This window comes from Lagenorhynchus albirostris, chromosome 1 (assembly GCF_949774975.1).
Source record: "Lagenorhynchus albirostris chromosome 1, mLagAlb1.1, whole genome shotgun sequence".
NCBI lineage: Eukaryota > Metazoa > Chordata > Mammalia > Artiodactyla > Delphinidae > Lagenorhynchus > Lagenorhynchus albirostris.
This window is the reverse complement of record NC_083095.1, coordinates 135369820-135391405: the sequence shown is the minus strand read 5'-3', so window position 1 is coordinate 135391405 and position 21586 is coordinate 135369820. Positions and strand designations below refer to the sequence as shown.

Sequence of the window (21586 nt, the reverse complement as noted above, 5' to 3'; positions counted from 1 at the left end):
TTCTGATCAAAACCTGAGTGTGATGAGAACAACAAGGAATCAAAATGATTTCTCATTTTGTTGTTCCAAATAGTTTGACTTTGGCGTTCTTAATATTGGATTGGCCAAAAAGTTCATTCAGAAAACCCAAACGAACTTTTTGGCCAACCCAATACTTTCCAAAAGCATGTCTGTTTCTCTCAATTATTCTAGCATTGGGGATACTGCATAATTAAAACTAGCTTACTGCAGCTATTGATATTTATTTCCCTTAAAAGACTGGTTTTTCTTGGCTCACCAGGAGGGGAGGGGGCTGTCAGGCAGCGCCTGGAGCTACAAGTTATCTTAACAGCAGAGAGGAGCCCTTGTGGGCCAGGCACCCACCTGTTTAGACCTTGGCAGTAGCCAATGTCTGGATTCCGCCAGGAGAAGGCGAGCAGGACGTTGCGCAGCTTCTGTATGCCTTCCGAGGTGGGGCACGAGTAATGTTTGTTGTTGGGCAGAGTCCGCAGCAGGTCCAGCTCGATCTGCTTGGAGGCCGGGTTCTGTTTCTCCAGAGCCTTCTGAAGCAAGGTCTGGAAGTAACCAGGCTTAATGCTGTCCTTGAATTTCCTGGTGTGGAGGTCCACACACCACTTCCACACCTTGGAACGGTGCTCATGTGGAATGCCCGCGCGGATCAGGTTCTTCAATTCTGGAGAGCACATCATCTCCCTGTTCACTGTGCTCGCAAAATAGTTTTCCCACTTGACGCCAGTGGAAACCTCCTGGTTTTCTGTGAGGTAGAGAGTCTTCAGGTCCAATGCTCGGACTTTGGCAACCAACTTCTCTTCCTCGTCATCCTCTGGGACAGTCCTAAACCCATAAATGTCATATTCACTGTTGAGAAAAACAAAAGGAAAAATTAAATGATGCAATGTGGCAAAAAGGCCAATGAAACAGAAAAGAGAACCTAGAAATCTACCCATGTGTAAATGGCATTTTGATATATGACCAGGCATTTCAACTCAGTGAGGAAATAATAAACTTCTCACTAAACAGGGTGAGAATAACTGGCTATCTATATGGGAAAAAATTACATTAGATCTTTCCTTGATACTATACAGGAAAATAATCAATTCTAGATGGCTGAGGTGCTAAATGTGAAAAGCACAAAAGAAAATACAAGCAATACTGCAAATACAAGGCTGATAAATTTGGCTACATTAATATACATGTGCATGTATGTTTATATAGCCTACATATACACATCCATAACACTTATGCTCAAAAAATGTTTTAAAAAGTGAAAAGACAAGGGAGAAAACATTTGTAAGACATTAGGGATGACAAAGAATTAAGAATTCTTTTTAATTCTTAAAAAGAAAAAGAATTATTCTGCTGTGGTAGGTAGAATAATGGCCCCCCAAAATGTCCCTGGAACCTGTGAATATGTCACGTTACGGCATGTGGAATTACAGTTACAGAACTTAAGACGGGGAGATTATCCTGGGTTAGCCGGGTGGGACCACAGTAAACACAGGAGCCCTTAAAGTGGAAGAGGAAGGCAGAAGAGTGGACCAGAGATACGACAAAGGAAGAGGAGGCAGGAAGGATGTGAAGTGGGAGAGGGCCTGGACCCACGGTTGCTGACTTTGAAGATGGAAGAAGGCGGCCACAAGCCAAGGAATGCAGGTGGCCTCCAGAAGCTGGGAATGGCCACACCTGACAGGCAGCAAGGAAACAGAGACCTAGTCCTACAACCAGAAGGAACTGTATTCTGCCAACATCTTGAATAAGAAAGGACACAAACTGTCTCCTAGAACCTCCAGAAAGGAACGCAGCACTGCTAATACCCTGACTTTCATCCAGCAAGACCATGCTGGGCTGCTTGACCGACAGAACTGTTGCATAATAAATATGTATAACAAACTTATTGGCTTAAAACAATAATTTGTTATGGCAGTCATAGGAAACCAATACAAAGGCCTTTCACACACTGCTGCTGAGTGTGTAAACCTGTACAAGAACTCTGGAAATCAGATCTAGCAGAGCTGAAGATATGAATTCCCTATAGGTCAGGAATTCCACTTCTAGCCTACACCCTGGAGAAACTCTCTCACGCAGACACACGGACACATGGATACACGTACCACAATGTTTACTGCACCACGGTTTGTAACAAGGAAAAATGGAACCATTCTAAGTGTTCACCATGAGAGAAGGAATAAAAATGTGAAGCTGTGAGGCAGGTAAAAAAAAATTCTCAGGAGCTACACGTAATCAACCTGTATAATTTCAGAAAACAATGTTGAAAGAAATAAGTTGCAAAAAGGTATGACTATGGTAGGATTAGCATATTAAAACATGTCTTCAATTAGAGGTACATATTGAAGTGTTTAAAGCTGAAATGACATGTCTGATACTTGCTTTAAAATATTCCAGAGGGGGGAAAAAAAAAAAACTTTGGAAGGGAATGGTACAAAGAAACAGGATTACCAGAATGTTAATAATTGCTAAATTATTGGGTAACAGGTTGCATATGGGGGTTATCATATGATTCCATCTACTACTTTGTATGTTTGAAATTTTCCATAATGAAAAGTTCAAAGTAAATCAATATACACAGCTATTGTTCTAGTCATACATGAAGTTTGAAAAGATACAACATGAATAGTAAGAGCCTAAAACACAAGCAGGAAGAAGACGTGGTGCCCTCAGGACAGACTGCTAGGCCGCCCTCACGGGAGTCCCCCCGCCACTGCGGACGCAGCACAAGCGCACAGCATGGAGACAGCGCTCCTGGCCTGGGAATGGGGCTGCCCAGTCTGGGGCCACGTCCTTGCCACTCACCATCTGTGTGACCTGGGCAAGTTACATCACCTCCCTAACCTCAGCTTCAGCATTTTCTGAGCAAGGATAAAAACATCTGCCTGGCTGAGCTGCGTTAAATACAAGCCTGCACATAAGGCCCTTGGCACGGCTCCCGGCACACAGGCCTCCGTAAGAGTTTTGTAACAATTGCGTTGGTCGCAATCTGAAAGCACAGTTTTACCTGTCGACTGAGTAACATGGACAAGGCAGGCCAGTGCTGTAAGCGCAGAGAAGGGAAAGAGTGGGTCAAGCTGAAGCCAGGCTTCCCCCGGGGCAGGGGTGGGGCTGGAGAAGCTGAGCCACAGCAGCGAGCAGGGCCTAGGCACAGGGCTGCCAGAGGGGCAAGGGGGCGGAGACAGGAGGAGACCGGACTGAGTGGATTTGCAGATTTCTCCTTGAGCCAGTAGTTCATGAATCTCAGTTTTAAGAAACTAGGATATGAAGGTTCTTAGTCCAAGATCCATCACACGCTTCCACACTCCATGATTTTCTGAAAAGTATATGCAATACTGTGTGTGTGTCCAACTGCATTTTGGGGCCAAGGGTGTCCACGGCTTGTATCAGACCCTCAATGAGTTCTGAAGCACTGAATCAGGTTACCCAAGTGTCCTTCCCTTACAGAGAAGACCCAATTTTCCACTTAGGGTCCCCCTTGGCTTTCAAACTACCCATGGGTGCAGCCATGTCTCTGGAGAGGGTTCTACTCCTAGGAAGACGGGCTCCTCTTGCAGCAGGACTGGCTACCACCCATGTTGGCACGGTACATGGCGGAAAGGTCTTGGAATGAAAACTTAGGCTGAACCCCAGCTCTGTTACTTGATTATTACAGCAAGACTATTATCTGTTCTAATGACTGGACAGTCCTTGTCATGAGCATCAAACGAGACACGGAGAATTGTGTAAAGTTCTCAATGAATGGCTACTGCTGTTGAAAGAGGGGCCTGAGAAATGGGTCCCACTATCCCCAACAGTCGCTAGCACCTTTACCTGACGAGATGAGGTTTAACGAATGCTTGCTCCGGATGCTCCGGGCTCTCAACCTGCAGAGCATCCTCCAGCAGCTGGGCTATGACATCCCGAGAAGGCCCCTGTTCTTCTGAGCAAACTGGTGTCTTCATTTCTTGGAGCAGTATCAAGTATTTGCTTTCTATCTGGCAGAGCTTGGCTTCCAGGCTGGAATACTACAGAGAATATGGTAGTTACCTCCAATTAGACAGAGACACAGGAAGAGCAATCCTTAAGTACCTCAAGCAATCAAAGAATGACAAGCCAAGAACCACTAGCAAGTGAGCCAGAGAGAGACTGTATCAAAGACAAGAGATGGGGCTTCCCTGGTGGCGCAGTGGTTGAGAGTCTGCCTGCCGATGCAGGGGACACGGGTTCGTGCCCCGGTCCGGGAAGATCCCACATGCCACGGAGCGGCTGGGCCCGTGAGCCATGGCCGCTGAGCCTGCGCGTCCGGGGCCTGTGCTCCGCAACGGGAGAGGCCACAACAGTGAGAGGCCCGCGTACCGCAAAAAAAAAAAGACGAGATGAATTTATGCCACAGGCCACCTGTCTTATTTAAATGGCCCACATGGGCCCCATCTTCCTTCTAGGGGGTATGACACAGAAGTACTGGTAATAAGGCCTCTGCATGTCAACACACACATCAGTTCTGGACAGGGTTGAGGTGAGCAGCAGAAACCAGGCCACATACCCATTCCTGAGGTCAAGCTGAGTGCCACTTGGACACGAGCCCCAAGCAGCCATCCCATGCAACATCAATACTTTCCTAGGACGCTGTGACCCAGAACTAGCTCTCATCTGCTACCTTATCAGACAAATCAATACACCCCTGGAAAACATGCAAGAACAAGGTTTGGGAAGATGTTCTGAGGACTGTTCAAAAGGTATATGAGGCATACAACAGCTGCTGACACAGTGTCTCTGAGCTTCATTTGATCGTAACTGGAAAGTCTGTGATGTCTCTACACCCTGCAAAGCCCTTTCCCGCCCACAGTCACATCTAACTCTCAAACCAACCCTATCAGGTTCACAGAGGGGGCATCACCCTCACCATCCCCATTTATAGATAAGAAACTGAGTCACACAACTCAGTAGCATAAATCAAGATCCAAATAACCTTAGAATTGTATTTAATTTTTTTTCTGTAAACTTCATTATATGTGTGAATAAAAGCCACCTCTCAGGACATTTCTATTCGCCTTCATCACGAAGTGAAACTAAACACAGTGCTATGCACTTTATATACTTTAAATATAATCTGGTATCAATAACCACACCCTCCAAGCATGTGGGTTGAACTGATTTTAAAGCATGTCCATTTTTAAATGGTTTCTGAATCATACCTCCCACCAGATAATAGAATATAACCTTCCTGACCCACCTTTGCCATCAGATCCCTCTCTCTTCTTTCTGCATTTCTCCGTAGAGCTGCGAGTTCCAAGATTTCCTTATTCAGAAATTTATTTTGCGTTTTGTACCCCTGTAGATTATCCTGTTGCAAAAAAAAAGGTCCATCAATTCACACTGGTTGAATGTTGATTAATTATGCTATATCAGCGGTCCCCAACCTTTTTGGCACCAGGGACCAGTTTCATGGAGGACAATTTTTCCACAGACCGGGGGGTGGGGGGATGGCTTTGGGACAATTCAAGCACTTTTCATTTATTGTGTACTTTATTTCTATTATTATTACATTGCAATATATAATGAAATAATTACACAACTCACCATAATGCCGACAGGAGGTGCAGCTCAGGCGGTAATGCGAGCGATGGGGAGCAGCTATAAATACAGATGAAGCTTCGCTCGCTCGCCCACTGCTCACCTCCTGCTGTGCGGCCTGGTTCCCAACAGGCCATGGACCGATACCACTCCGTGGCCCAGGGGTTGGGGACCCCTGTTCAATATAATTAATATTTTGCTGCCTCACCAATCAAATAGCCCTGCTAAGTTAGAACAAGTTCTAAGGAAATGAAAGCTGATTCCTAGACACTTTCTGATTAAACTTTGCGGCTACCCTTGGCAGTAGAAGGTAGGCAGGGACTACTGCTGTAATGAAGGAGATGGGGAAATAAATTTATTTAATGGTGGAGATTTTCCTCACCTGTCCTTAGGAAAAGTAAGTAGGACTTATGTCCTAAATCTATGCAAATATTTTATCTACCCACATTCATTGGGTACAAAAGGTAATGCCTTACATTCATTTTGTTTTTTAACTAGAGAAACTGAACAAATTTTCTGTAGATTCTCATTTTTACGTATCCAGTTTATGTGGAAGAGGCTACACACATACACAAAGCCCTTACCTAAAGAATTACACTTAATAATGAATACCTATAACCTACAATGTACAAGGCACCTAAGAGAACATGTTCCTCAACTTTTTTACATTAAAAAATTGCAAACTTATGAAAACGTTAAAGAAAAGTACAATAAACACAATATACCCTTCACCTAAATTTGCCAATTGTTAACTTTTGCCACATTTACTTTCTGTTTTTAAGAGAACATCACAAGCTGGTGACACGTTCTGCCAAGTCCAACTAAAAGTTCAGCCCTGGCAGAAGCGGGTGCCACACGTGACCTTCAGCCCTTGACACTCTGAGCAAGGCAAGCGAAAGGGAACCTTTGAGACAACTGGGGCAGTGATTTCTAAATGCTCCCTACCAAATTCAGTCTTTTACAGATGTCTTCTTCCCCTACTCTGTTTGAAGTTTTCAAGGAATTTCTGATCCCTCAAACACAGGAGAAACTGTTCACAACAGCTCCAAGAGAAGGCCAGGGGTGGTCAAAAAAGGCACTGACACCTGTGCTGTCCCAGGACAGAGACCATGGCCCCTCCCCAGAGATGTGTCCAGAGACATGCCCCCATCTCCAAACCAGAAGCCACCATGGCGGTACACAATCTCCCCTGAAAATACAGAAGAACTGAAAATGTTCCAACAGTCCCTTTAATCGCTGACACCTACGGAGCACTTGCTGCGGGTTACAGGTGCCCTGTGGTCCTCGATCCCATTTAAACCTCACAACTCTTCAGCAGCCACTCTCGTCATCTCCACCTCCTAGGTGAAGAGCTGAGCCACAGGGAGGCTGCACAACTACTAAGTGTCAGGCTGGGAGCCAGGCCTGCTGCGCTCTTGGCCCAGGTGCTTGGCCCCTGACGCCCACCTGAGCTCTGATACGCATCACACCTTCTCAATCTCAGCAAGACCGCACGTCATGACAAGCATTGAAGACGGGCGCTGTCAAACCCCAAAGGAGGTCTACAGACTTCCTTTTCTGATCAGAATCATGATGTTCTCCTTTCTCCTGGCGTCTTGAAGCTCTCATATTTGGAAACAATGAACAAACATGTTACTAAAAGGCAGGCTGATTGAAGGAAGGTGAGCTAGAGGGCAACAAAAGAATACACTGGGCCGTGACGGCCAGAGACTGAGCAGCACAAGGTGGGTCGAGGGAGCAGGACACCACAGTGTGCCCTCCGTGTCTTTGAGTCAAACTTTGCATTACAGTCTAAGGAAGTCCTGATAATGTATCTCAAGCATTCTTTCTCTAAAAAGGGAACCCTCTTGCACTGTTGGTGGGAATGTAAATTGATACAGCCACTATGGAGAACAGTACGGAGGTTCCTTAAAAAACTAAAAATATAATTACCGTATGACCCAGCAATCCCACGACTGGGCATATACTCTGAGAAAACCATAATTCAAAAAGACACGTGCACCCCAATGTTCACTGCAGCACTATTTACAATAGCCAGGTCATGGAAGCAACCTAAATGCCCATCGACAGACGAATGGATAAAGAAGTTGGCACATATTTATACTATGGAATATTACTCAGCCATAAGAAGGAACGAAATTGAGTCATTTGTTGAGACATGGATGGATCTAGAGACTGTCATACAGAGTGAAGTAAGTCAGAAAGAGAAAAAGAAATATCATATATTAACGCATGTATGTGGAGCCTAGAAGAATGGTACAGATGAACCGGTTTGCAGGGCGGAAGTTGAGACACAGATGTAGAGAACAAACGTATGGACACCAAGGGGGGAAAGCAGTTGGGGGTGTGATGAACTGGGTGATTGGGACTGACATGTGTATATACACTGATGTGTATAAAACAGATGACTAATAAGAACCTGCTGAATAAAAAAATAAATATAATAAAATTCAAAAATTTAAAAAAAAAAAGGATTCTTTCTCTAGAATGATGATCACAGCAAGTTAAGACTCTATGAGGTGCCGGGTGCCCTGTGAGGACTTTACATGGAATACCTCTTTTAACCCTTACAAGACCCTATGAGGTAAGCGCCATTTCACAGATGAACACTGAGGCAGAGAGGTGAACCAGCCCGCCCAAGGTCAGAGGTCATGAGTGGCAAAGCTGGGTTTGAACCCAGCCAGGTCTGACTCCAGAGCCCATGCTCAGTCTAAACTGCCACCCCATACCGGGACACATCCCCTTCCTCATTGATGTTTGTTACAGTTGTGATTCTGCTTTTTTGTTTTTGTGCTTTATAAACTAAACTCTGAGCTCCAGGAGGACAGAGACTGTATACTTTGTGTGGAGTACAAAGCCCAGCACATGGCTGAATGAATGAATGAATGAAAGAGTCCCAAGAAGGAAAAGTCCCAAGAAGTCCCAAGAAGGAAAAGCTGCACGCATGAAGATATTCATGAAATAACAAATCACAGGAAAGAAGACAGAGGCTGATTAAGTAAATGATGACAGAGTCAAAAGATGGACAATCTGGAATCATTAACGATAGCAATACAGAAAGTACCTGGGTTCTAAGGCTGCATGAAACAAAAGTCTACCTACTCCAGGAAATGGAAGAATTATGTAAACATGGAAAAGGCCTGGAAGGAAGTGTGGGGAAAATATTTAAATCACTAGGGTGGTAAAATCCTAAGACCAATACGTGCTCCTGCCTCAAAATACTACAGGAACAGAAAGTGACCACATAGGAGACCAAAACAGAAATGTTTCTAAAAAGCAGAAATCTTTACAGGCACATACGCTGACTATAAAGCAAGACACTGAATAGTAACAGTAACAACAACAAAAAAGATACCTACCTTCCCCCCACCAAAACACACACACAATTTTTTTTTCCCCACCTAGACATTTTAAGTTTGGGGTCAAACGAAGAAATCAATATAGAAACCATGCGGTATCTAAAAGTGAAGGCCAATGAGATTCTTCGCTCCAATTCTCCCAGTGCCACCGCAGAGGAGGCACGAATGTGACTGTCTCCTGCATGGCACAGGGGATGCCCTGGCAATATGCGGCCCAGGCAGAGCAATGTCATAAACATGAGGTCACAAGCCGGGCAGGACTCACTCAGAGGAACAGGTCACAGGGAAGTCCCCTGACAACCCTTCTGCCTCTCCGTAAGCTATGCCACCACTTAGCCTCACTCTTGTGGAATGCTGGAGCCACAGGCTTTATAAATTAAGCTGAGAAATGTTGGAGGGAAAAAAAAATGTCACCCGCTACCCCGCAAACAGAAAAGGTCGAGAAGTCTAGCTGTGACCAGCTCCGTCAGTCGTCTCCAAAAGGAGCTGTGTGGAGCCACAACAACAGAGCCACACACTCCCCTCCACACCCTGGCTCGGCCCCCCGGGAAAACATGCTCCCCACGCGTGTCCCCCACTGCCGAGCACTGGGACCTGGAAACCGAACGCCCTGGTGTCATTCTCCAAACACTATAAAGACAGACGTGCTCGCAAAATATAAAATTCAGTTGACCTTAAATAAGTGGTCTTAAAACGTGTATCACTGATGGGATGTATATTTAGGGTCAGTACACTCTAGGTTGCATATATAAACAAAACCAACTTTTACAGGCAACACTAACCAGGACCTTTTTTTTTTAAACACGGCTATTTTTGTAGTAGATATAATTATAAAGTAATGAGATTGAGGGTTTTGGTGGTGTTTTTGCCCTTTTGGTCCTTCTCACCAATAAATCCTTCTGGCCTCATGTATCTACTGGGTGCTGTCACTGAGAAGTTGTCACCATGGGAGACCACATACATATTCCGACAAAGCTGCCATTACTCCAGTGTTTTAATTTCCATTTTGGAATTATCTTTAAGGCTCAGGCATGTCCATCAGGCATGCAATCTACTGACACTGCGTGACAGGTACTACTAGTCAGGAAGCAGGCTCAGTAACAACCTCAAAAGTGGCAAACCTTTGCCCTTCAAGGATAAGCTGCATTTGGGGGGCAAAACATCCTCGGTGCCACATTATTTGCAAAAAGTGGGTAGCCAGGTGAGGAAGACTTTGTGGCCAGGTGGGACCGACAGCTGCAGAACTATGTGGGGTCAGCTGGGGTCTGGGCTACACCCAATGCCTCATGTCCTAGGAGACACTTCTCCACCTGAAACTTCTCCAAATTGAGAACTGGTGGCAGCAAAACTTTTGGGACCCTCGCTGTGGCCTGACTGACAGTGGCCCAAGGCCATTCAGCTCTCCCCTCGGGACCAGCACGCTTCTCCGCGGGCACAGAGTCAGACTGCCCATGCCCCCAGTAACGCTCTTCCTACCTCATCAGCTGGCCACCACCCCAGGTATGATGGGGACAGTCACCTCCATTTAGGAACCAGCCTCCCATCCCCAGGGCCACTGGGACACTGGGAAGAGAGCTCTGCCCTCCCTTCTGAGTGTCAGGACCCTCCTGCCTTAGGCATGGGGGGCACTGACTCTGGGCAGGCCCTCTTCCCCGGCGTGCTTGGGAGCCAGGGTCTGCTTTCCCACCTGGCCCCACACTAGCTGTTGGGAACAGTGTTCCCTCACCTGGCCTCCATTATGTCCTGAGGCGGGCTATGCAAATGATGGTGTGTGCATCCACACACAGAGGGGGCGAGAAACAGCCTCTGTAGGTTACATGGAATAATGAAGTTCTAAGGGTGTATAAACAGAAAGAGAAGTTTCAGCTGCCTGAAAGCAAGGGAGGGGAAAGATCTGAAACTGTTCTGAGCTATGGCGACACTGACGGGCTGAGACTTTCATTTTCCAAGGAAGCTTCTTAGAAACCTAGTAATTATCTGACTGGAAGTCCTGTGACACTTGTTTTTTTAAAAAAAGGCACAGCTGCTCTGCTGTCATGCCAAATTAGCTCACGGAGGCTAGCAGCTCTAGAGTGACATCAACAGACAGGCTGTTAGTGGGTTTTGGATTTCTTGTCCCAATAACAGGGGCCCACGCCCTGCTCTTACTTTCAGTCGGTCCAGTTCCAGCTGGTCCCTGGCTGTGGGGAGGGCCACAGGAGAGCTGGGCACGGAGGTGGGAGAGGATGCGCTGCCCTCGCACTCGCTGAGCTGCCGGGAGAGCTTCATGATGACCTCGTCCTTGGCCTGGATGGTCTCCATCAGCATCCCCAGCTGCTCACTGAGCTCGCCCACCTTGTTCTTCAGCGTCCTTACTTCCTGCTGAAGACTCTCTTTCTCCTGGTTGAACCTCTCCAGCTGGCTAGTGAGGCCCAGAATCTGGTCGTCCTTCTGGTGCAGAAGCCCCAGCGTGTCCTGCGGGACCCCCTCACAGAGGCGGCTGCTCGTGAAGTACTTGTCGTACTGGGAGGACCGCACCGTCTGCTGCAGGAGCCGCACGAGCTCCTGGGAGCCAGGGGAGGATGGAGTGGGGAGCAGGGGCGGGAGAAAAAGCAGAAATCATGGCAACTCTGCACGGAGCAACCATTGGTATTTGAGCAAATGCAGAAACTTTACTGGAAATATTTTAATAACCAACTTCCTCTCGAAGGATCTCAAAAATAGAGAAGGAAAAATATTTATTCCATAAAGGCTGTCTGTAGAGAACAATAATAGGAAACAGGAAATAGTGGACAGGCAGACTGCAATTAGCAATGGCTCCCAGTAAACGTTCATCCGTATTAAAAAATCTGAGGTCTAAATTCACTGACCTGCTGAGGAATTAAGTATAATTAGGTGTGATCAGCTCAAAAGGAAGCTGCTGTTTTAACAGGATGTGGAAACTCATTTAACAACTGTTCATGGGCCTTGGGCTGAAGCTATGCTCAGAGAGATTTGACGTCAGGGCAGGCGTGGGCAAGGTGCAAACAACACCCTCCCCGACCCACTCTGAGGGGTCTTCACTCTCGTCGGAACTTCAAATGTCTATGAAAAAATGACCAAGCAGAACAGCAGTGCCTAGGTCAGTGGCCGTGGCAACATACAACTCTTAGGGGAAAAGCACCGTCTGGGAAATAATGGAGTCAGAGAAACGTGAAAGCCGGGTTTTGCTCCTCTGGTCCCTGGCCTGCTGATGTGAGATGAGATAGAAATGTGAGGAAGAAGAATTACCTTCTGACTGGATAAGTCTTTCCTTAACCTTTCCAGCTCTTCCTGCTGGTTCTGGACCTGCAGCTGCATCTCGGAGGCCAACTTGCTGGTGCTACCACTGCCCGACGGCCCCTCGGCTGAAGGGTCCCCACTACTGTGGCGATTTTTATACGATCCAATCATGTCTTTCAAAGGGCGTTTTCCTTTGTAGGGAATACGTCCAAAATCAAAGGGAAATCCTGAGCCAGTTACTCCTACATAAAAACAAAACTTGTTTAAGTTCAGGTCAAATTTTCCTTTCGGAAATTCCAGTAAAATACATTAACATTCCATCCATCGTCCTCTAAGGAGTTCTGCGTGCGTCACTCTCTGCTCCTACCTCATTCTCGACAATAACCAAGCTGAAAATCAAAGATGATCTTTCATGTGATCACTTTTAAAGAAAACTTTCTCTATTTGCTCAATTTTTGCATTAAGACAGATGAAAAAAAGTCAGACTATACATTAGTACTAATGAGGAATTTATGACAAAACTATACTAAACGCTCTCAAGATTCTTTTGTAATGTTATTTTCCAAAAGATCAGTTCTAAGCCATGTGTTCATATCACTATTTTCTTATTTCAGTTACTTTGAGGACCAAAGAAAACAGAGACACAGACCAGGGAAGAACATGGTTGCTCCAAGTTCCTACAGCAACCTGAACACAAGGTGCCCCTTCCGCCGGGCACCTTAGTAAGGACAGGGCCTGCATCTACAAAGTTAGAGGGCAGGCCTTAAGAGATACACTAGGGATCCCCAGCTGCTTATTTTTAGCTAATCTGTCCTTACTAAAAAAACAAACCAAAAAAACACCAAGTTTATGTTGTCTTAATTGTAAACACATTTTATTCTCTTCCTTAAAAATGAGTATTTAAAAATATTGAGGGATGCAAATAAATTTTAGACTAAATGGATTCAAATATATATTAAAAATATAAAGAGGAGAGTACATACCATATAGATTCCATTTATATAACTTTAGAAAACAGGCAAAACAAATCTATGATGTTAGGAGTCAGGACAGTGGTTTCGGGGGCAGGGATGGGAGGTGATGTAGTGACTGGAAGGGGTTTGGGGATAGAGGCTGTGACTCCTGGTACTGTCCTGTTTCTTCAAGTAAGTGCTCTGGCTACATGGATATGCTCACTTTGTGAAAATCCATTGAGCTACACATTTCTGATTGGGGGACTTTTCTGTGTGTATGAAGATTAGCTTACTTCCCATGAATGACATGGACAAGAAGCTGGCAGGCTGATTCTTGGAGCCATTACAGGAAATATCCATGAATCATCAAGATAAAAATCCAGAGACATCCTTGTCCCTCCGTGTCTTCCACACAGGCTCCCTCTCAAAGGGATCTGGGGCTGGGCAGAGGCTGAGAAGCTGCTCCCAGACAAGAAGCTGCTGTCCAGGGGTGCTGGGAGTTTCTTGCCCCACCCGAGTCACTGAGCCTTACTGATTCTTCCTTCCCAATCTTGCTACCATTCACCCTTCCATTTCATTCTTAGAGTCTTATGGGGAAGTCAGAGCCAACAATGTTTACCTTCAACAATCCAAATCCCCAACACAAATCCCTGTTCCTCAGAAGGCCTTCCCAGTTGACAATGAGCCCCTCTCCTGGGTGCCCCGCTGGCTGTGCCATATGCTGGGTCACGAGGCACGTGACCCACATCTTCACCACGTCACACCGGACCTTAGGGTTCCATGCTACCATCCTGGGGATCACAAGTAAACTCCCCACCAAAGCAAGTCATGTGGTCCTTTCCCAGGGAACAGAAAAACGTATTACCTTCAGTAAATATGTGCTCTCAGTAAAGACTTCCTAAAATCCTGCCTCCTCATCCTGCCAGCTCGTGCCAGAATGAAGCATAAGGCAGAATTTCAAAATTATTTATTGTTATTTTACATTTAAAACGTCCATGGTCCCTCAATGGATCAATGGATGTAGGATCACGAAGGGCTGCTTAACGCATCAGGCAAAATGCCAATGGAGAGATGTATGAACGGGTCAGGCTGACACCCTAAATCCTGATTGACCTTAATATCACAAAAAGAGGGAAAACCAGATACGATGTGGTTCCAGATGTGATGCAACAAGAAATACACAGCATCCCTAGCCCCCAGCCCACCCCAAAATATTCTGGTCATAATTAAAAGTCAACCCTGAATATGGGCAGGCCTCTACTCTAGCGACAGGTGTATAGGAAATACAGGGATGGAGAAGCATATTCTGTGACCCCGCAAAAATAGAATTAACAAAATCCAGAATGTGGGCAATTCCTTGACAGGTAGACCCTGTTTCTTCAACAGGCGTGGCAAGGGAAACGGAAGACAGAAAACAAACAGAGAGCGGTTCAGACTGAAAGAGACCCAAGAAGACACACAACTAAACACACTTGGGGGCCTGTTAGCCCCTCATTTGCTCATGCCAACTGCAAGCAGACATTTATGGAACAACTGGGGAAGTAGACAAGAAGGATTTACTGTAAGTGTTTAGGTATAACGATGAAGCTGTGGTTCTTTTGAAGAGTCATCTCTTGGAGGTACATACTAAAATGTTTACAGATGCAAAGGATTAATATCTAGAACTTCCTTTAAAATAACCCAGCTGGTGGTGGGTGCCAGGAGGGGCAGGAGCTCAGAGGAGATACAGAGAAAAAAAGAGAGGCCATAAGTTCAAAACTGTGGAATGTGACACTACAGCTTCTACTTGTGTGTGCACTAACAAATTTCTATAAATAAAAACTTTTAGTTTTTTTTAAATCAGTATTTCTGTAAAGAGCACCATGACTTCCAGATCTTCTATCTCCTGAAAAAGTTGCAGAACCACAGGATTGGACAGTTATTTATTTCTTGTGACATCTCATTTTCAAGCCTTTAGGTTTTATTTCCCACAAAGAGAACACAACTCCCGTTGGGTCTCATGCTCCCAGTGATACCTGCTACCAAAGGGTCTCCCACATCACCAGTGGTTAACAGATGGCAGCGGAGAGAATGAAAGACAGCAGGAACCACATCCATACCTTTGTTTCCTTCAGGGATCTGCTTCTTCCTTTCTTCCTGCACCATGGACTCCTCCAGGTCCTTAGGGCTTGGCTCTAAAAGCTCCCACTCTTCATTGGTGTAAAACACACTCCTCCGACTGTCATTATGCCCTCTCCCAGGACGAAAAGAAGACATTGAATTTCTATTGGGAAAAATGAAATGTTTTTTTTTTTAAATGGTAAAGCAAAACATAATGTCACATACATACGCTTGGCAAAAACTAAAATCTGATAATAGCAAATGTTGGTGAGGATATGGAGAAATGAGAATTCTCTTACACTGCTGGTGGGAGTATAAATTGGAACTATTGCCATGGAGAACAATTCAGCAACATACAGATAAGTTGAAGAAGTTTTTGCCCTAAGACCCAGCGACCCAGCATTTCTTAGATTCTTCAACATGTGCACAAGGAGACACAAACAAGAACATCCACTGCAGCACTAGTCATATTAGCAAAAAACCCCAACAACCTAAACATCTATTGACAAGAGAACAGATAAGTAAACTGTAGCATATTCGTACGATCAAATACTATACATCACTTAAAGTGAATTCATTCATTCAACAAATATTAATTAAGTGCCTACAATGTGCCAGGCACTGTTCTCAATGTTTGGGATATGCTAGCGAACAAATATTCCTGTCCTTGTGGAATGTACATTCTATCTAAAGCTACGTGGATCATATGGACAAATATTTTTTCAATGCTGAATAAGAAAAGAAAGAAAATTGAAGAATGATATGTACAACATGATATTTGTTTAAATCTTCACGATAATACTATTAATAGATATCATTTATAGATACACACATATGTAGTAAAACTTAAAAATCCACACAAGAATGATAATTATCAAATACAGAACATGGTTACTCCTGTGAAGGGCAAGAAAAGAATGGGATCATGGAGACAAGAAAGGATTTGAACCATATCTGTAATGTTTTACTTTGTGTTTTAAAAAGCGCAGCAGAAATTTGACAAAAGTATATACCTTAGCAGCGGTTACCCAGGTAATCAATTTACTATACTTTACACTTGCCAGTGTGCTAAAATTATTTCATTAAAACTTTTAAAAACTAGGCTGGGATTTCTACTTCCAATGAAGATGGACTAGGAGGGACTGGATTTACAGCCATCTGAAACAACTGAAAAACTGAACAAAATACAGGAAACAATGACTTTCAGATATTGGACATCAGGCTACACTGGGCAGTGATCCCTGAGAGGTGGAAAACAAACGAGGTAAGGCCCACCCCTGCCCAAGCTTACTGCCTAGACACTTTCCAGGCCACGGTGCAGGCAGGGGGAACCCAGGTGGAGCTCTCCCATGAACTGATAAGACAGCTGGGAATCCCAAGGCAGGTGGAGTTCACAGCGCACAGTACTGGAGAGAAGAGAGCTGTATGGAGGGCTGCAGAAACATCAGAGGGTTCCCAAGTCTCCAGATGAGTACTATCAGGCTTGTGTGTAAGAAAGCTATCCAAGAATGGGGAAAGAACCATCCCTCTGCTCACACAATCGTGGCTAGTCCCACCGGCCAGAGTGGAAAACCTCACACGTCATGGAGTATGGTAGACTGGTACTTGGAAAAAGGTTACTGACATTATCCCTAGACTAAAGCCTGCTCTCATACTACCTAAAAAAGCTTAAAAGTGAACTTCAAAAGTATCAAACTGTTTCTGAGTAATTAAACTACATTCCAGAGCAAAGCTTAAGAATATATGTACACGAACACACACAAAAATCTAGCACCCAGAAAGGTAAAACTCATAATATCGGGCATGCAATAAAAATTATCAGGCATGCAAAGAAGTAAGAAAATACAACTCATTCTAAGGAGAAAAATCACTAAACAGAAACAGACTCAGAAATGACAAATAATAAAATTAGTAGACAAGGGTTTTAAAAGTTACTGTAACTGTTTCCCCACGTTTGAGAAGCTAGAAGAAAGACTGAACATGTTAAATAGAGATATGGAAGATGTGAGACAAAGATCCCAATCAAAACTTCTAGAGATAGAGGAAAACACAGGCAGAACATTCTTTGACATAAATCACGCAATATTTTTTTAGATCCATCTCCTAGAGTAATGGAAACAAAAGCAAAAATAAACAAATGGAACCTAATTAAAGCAAAGGAAACCAGAAACAAAATGAAAAGACAACTTACAGAATGGGAGAAAATATTTGCAAACGACACAACCAACAAAAGATTAATTTCCAAAATATACAAACAGTTTACACAGCTCAATATTTAAAAACAAAAAAACCCCAACACAAGCAAAAGAATGGGCAGAAGACCTAAATAAGACATTTCTCCAAAGAAGACATACAGATGGCCAACAGGCATGTGAAAAGATGCTCAATATTGCTAATTATTAGAGCAAGGCAAATCAAAACTACAATGAGGTATCACCTCACACCAGTCAGAATGGCCATTGACAAAAAGTCTACAAACAATAAATGCTGGAGAGGGTGTGGAGAAAAGGGAACCCTCTTGCATTGCTGATGGGAATGTAAATTGGGGAACAGTATGCAGGTTCCTTCAAAGACTAAAAATAGAGTTACCATATGATCCAGCAATCCCCTTCCTGGGCATATATCCAGAAAAGACGAAAACTCTAATTTGAAAAGATACATGCACCTCAATGTTCACTGCAGCACTATTTACAATAGCCAAGACATGGAAGCAACCTAAATGCCTGTCGACAGATGAATGGTTAAAGAAGAGGTGGTACATATATACAATGGAATATTACTCAGCCATAAAAAAGAATGAAACACTGCCATTTGCAGCAACATGTTTGGACCTAGAGATTATCATACTAACTGAAGTAAGTCAGGCAGAGAAAGACAAATATCATATGATATCATTTATATGTGGAATTGAAGAAACTGACACAAATGAACTTACCTATGAAATAGAAACAGACTCACAGACATAGAAAGCAAACTTATGGTAAGCAAATTTATGGTTACAAAGGGGGAAGGGGATGGGGAGGGCTAAATTAGGAGTCTGGAATTAACATATACACACTACTATTATAAAATTAACAACGAGGACCTACTGTATAGCACAGGGAACTATATTCAATATCTTGTAATAACCTATAATAGAAAAGAATCCGAAAAAGAATATATAACTGAATCACTCTGCTGTATACCTGAAACTAACATAACATTGTAAATCAACTATACTTCAATTAAAAATAACCTAGGGGGCTTCCCTGGTGGCACAGTGGTTGAGAGTCCACCTGCCAATACAGGGGACACGGGTTCGTGCCCCGGTCCGGGAAGATCCCACATGCCGCGGAGCGGCTGGGCCCGTGAGCCATGGCCGCTGAGCCTGCGCATCCGGAGACTGTGCTCCGCAACAGGAGAGGCCACAGCAGTGAGAGGCCCGTGTATCGCAAAAAAATAAATAAATAATAAAAAAAAAAACCTAGGGATAAAACTACAATGTCTATGATGAAAATACACTAGATGGGATTAATAGCAGATGAGATATTGCAGAAGGAAAGATTGGTGAACTTGATGACAGTGCAACAGAAACTATCCAAAATAAAACAGAGAGAAGAAAGACGAAGGAAGAATCAACAAGCCATGGGGTAATGTTAAGCATGTAATAATGTCAACTGATGTTCAACAAGGGTACCAAGAAATTCAATGGGGAAAAGATAGTCTTTTCAAAAAGTGATACTACATCTGGTTATCTGTATGGGAAAAAATGAACTTCAACCCTTACTTCACATAATACATAAAAATTAACTTAAAAAATATAAATGAGTAAGAATTAAAACAATTAAGCTTCTGGAAGAAAACAGGGAAGAAAATATTTGTGACGTTGGGTTAAGCAAAGATTTCCTACACAGAACACAAAAAGCACAATCTGTAACAGATTAAAATGATAAAAGAACTTTATCAAGATTTAAAAGTTCTTCTTGGAAAAATATTTGCAAAACCTATATCTGACAAAAGGCTTGTATTCAGAAAATATAAAGAACTCTTACAACTCAATAATAAGAGAATAAACAATTCAATTTAAAAGTGGGTGAAGGACTTGAATAGTCATTTCTCCAAAGATATACAGATGGCCAACAAGTACATGAAAAGATACTCAACGTTATTAATTATCAGGGAACTGCAACTTAAAATCAAAATGAACCACACCCACCACAATGGCTAAAGTTAAAAACACCAGCAAGTGTCCAAGTGTACCAAGTGTCAGGAAGGATGTGGAGCAACTGCAACAGTCAGGTACTGCTAATGGGAACACAGAATGGGGCAGCCACCTGGAGGACAGTAGGGCAGTATGTTATCAAGTTGAATATACACTTAACTAAACAGCTCAGCAATCCCAATCCCACATATTTACCCAAAAGAAATGAAAACATGTCTACATGTAGGACTTGGATGTGAATACTCAGAGCAAGCATTATTCATAACAGCCATGAACTGGATATCAACCAAAGATCTGTCAACTGGTGAATGGAAAACCAAACTGTGACATATCCATACTTACTGCATACTATTAAGGAATAAAGAAGGAATGAGATGTGAAAACACTCCACAAAATAAATGAGTCTCAAAAAGATGATGCTAAATGAAAGAAGACATACAAATACAGTATGATTCCATGTATATGAAATTCTTAAAAATTTCATGCAAAGGGGCATGAGGGAAACTTGCAGGTGGTGGAAATGCTCTATATCTTGATTATGGAGGTGTTTACATGAATATGTATAATCTCTAAACTCCATCAGCCTGTACACCTAACATAGATAAATTATACTTCAGTAAGGTTATTAAAATAAAGAAACAGGGACTTCCCTGATGGTGCAGTGGATAAGACTCCACGCTCCCAATGCAGGGAGCCCGGGTTCAATCCCTGGTCAGAGAACTAGATCCTGCATGCATGCCACAACTAAGGAGCCCATGAGCCGCAACTAAGGAGCCCACGTGCTGCAACTAAGGAGCCCATGAGCCGCAACTAAGGAGCCCACATGCTGCAACTAAGACCCAGCACAACCAAACAAACAAGGAAATATTTAAAAATAAAGAAAAACAAATACAGAAGAGGAAGAAATGTGCATCATTTGGAGTTTCCTGAGGTAGATTAAAGGTAGGGGATGAAAAGGTAGCTTCATCTCTAGTGTGAATCAGATGACATTCTCATGTAAAATAGTCATTTTCAGTGTTTTATGTTTTTGAAAGCATGATTTTTTTCGCTTTATTTGAATTTCATTAAAGTGCGTTAAGAATTTAGAAGAATGCAGAGAAATTACCTAAAACATTTATGTTCGCATCACTCTGTTTTAACAAGGAGTCACCAGGAACCTGGCAATTATACCTGCTTATATGTTTACACCTGCTAAAAGTTTTCTTATGGTTTATTTACTGGGACCAAGAGTGAACTGGCAAACAAACAATGTAGAGCTTGTTACATGTACCGTTTATTTCCTAAGTCTCTCCTAGTGCCTGGCAACCGTGCTACACATCTTCCCAGAGAACTGCATAGAGGAACGCTAGTAAAATCCCCACTATAACCCAATGAGCAAAGTTGAAGTAAAGGCTGATTTTATAAAAATTACCGAATTGTGGAGAAAGCTATTTCAAAATAGTTGCTCAGGAGAAAAAGAAACTTTCACAAATGCTCCATATACTTTTGCTCATTTCTTTGATACAATTAGCTGGGTACACTGGACCCACTACACTACAAAATTTCAGTTGCCCCACTTATGGCCAGGGTCTCACAGCAGCCTTCACTCACATGTGGCATGTTACTACCACCACCATCGATTTGAGAAGTTAAATTCTCCTTGCCTTTTGCCGGAGCCTTCAAACTGTGCTACTCAGCCCTGGTCCTTAAATGGTAGATACAAGAGGGAGGAATGAGAGAACAGGGAAGAACAGAACATGCCTGGGGAGAGAGAAGAGCAACTTAAATGACTCAGAACTTCCACACGCCCTCCTTCTCTCCAACATGGTCTTGGCATCCCTGCCTTGTCACGAGGTCCACCTGCACAAATGCCATGCTCTCACCTGTGGCTGAGGGACTGAGCCTCGGTTGCGGGAGGTACCACCTGCCAAGCCGTAGGTGATGAAGAAACCAGATCTGGCTCAAAGCGAAAACCTCTTTAAGCTGAAACACTATAGAGCCAATCCCTGCTTTAGATCTTAGTGGTAAAACCGAATTCTGTGACTGTGCAACATGGGGGTCAGTAAAGCATATGCTTCTCAAACCACTCGTCCTATCCGCTGCGGTCAGCAGAGGCCTCTGCACTGACCAGGTGTCCTGCCTGTGCACTAATTAGAATTCACTGCCAGTTTAAATGGGGTTCTGCTGGCTGA

At 43.7% G+C, this 21586-nt stretch overlaps 1 protein-coding gene across 2 annotated transcripts in view; it reads right to left on the bottom strand.

The window, feature by feature from the left end:
- Window positions 1-21586, bottom strand: part of TBC1D2B (TBC1 domain family member 2B) — an 87492-nt gene that overhangs the window by 19480 nt on the left and 46426 nt on the right. For both annotated transcript variants that reach the window (XM_060155118.1, XM_060155127.1), the window contains exons 4-9: window positions 15214-15377; window positions 12171-12403; window positions 11070-11465; window positions 5222-5332; window positions 3820-4013; window positions 364-858 (exon numbers count right to left, since the gene is read on the bottom strand). In XM_060155118.1, the coding sequence (XP_060011101.1) occupies window positions 364-858; window positions 3820-4013; window positions 5222-5332; window positions 11070-11465; window positions 12171-12403; window positions 15214-15377 (1593 nt within the window). The remainder of the gene's footprint in view (window positions 1-363; window positions 859-3819; window positions 4014-5221; window positions 5333-11069; window positions 11466-12170; window positions 12404-15213; window positions 15378-21586) is intronic.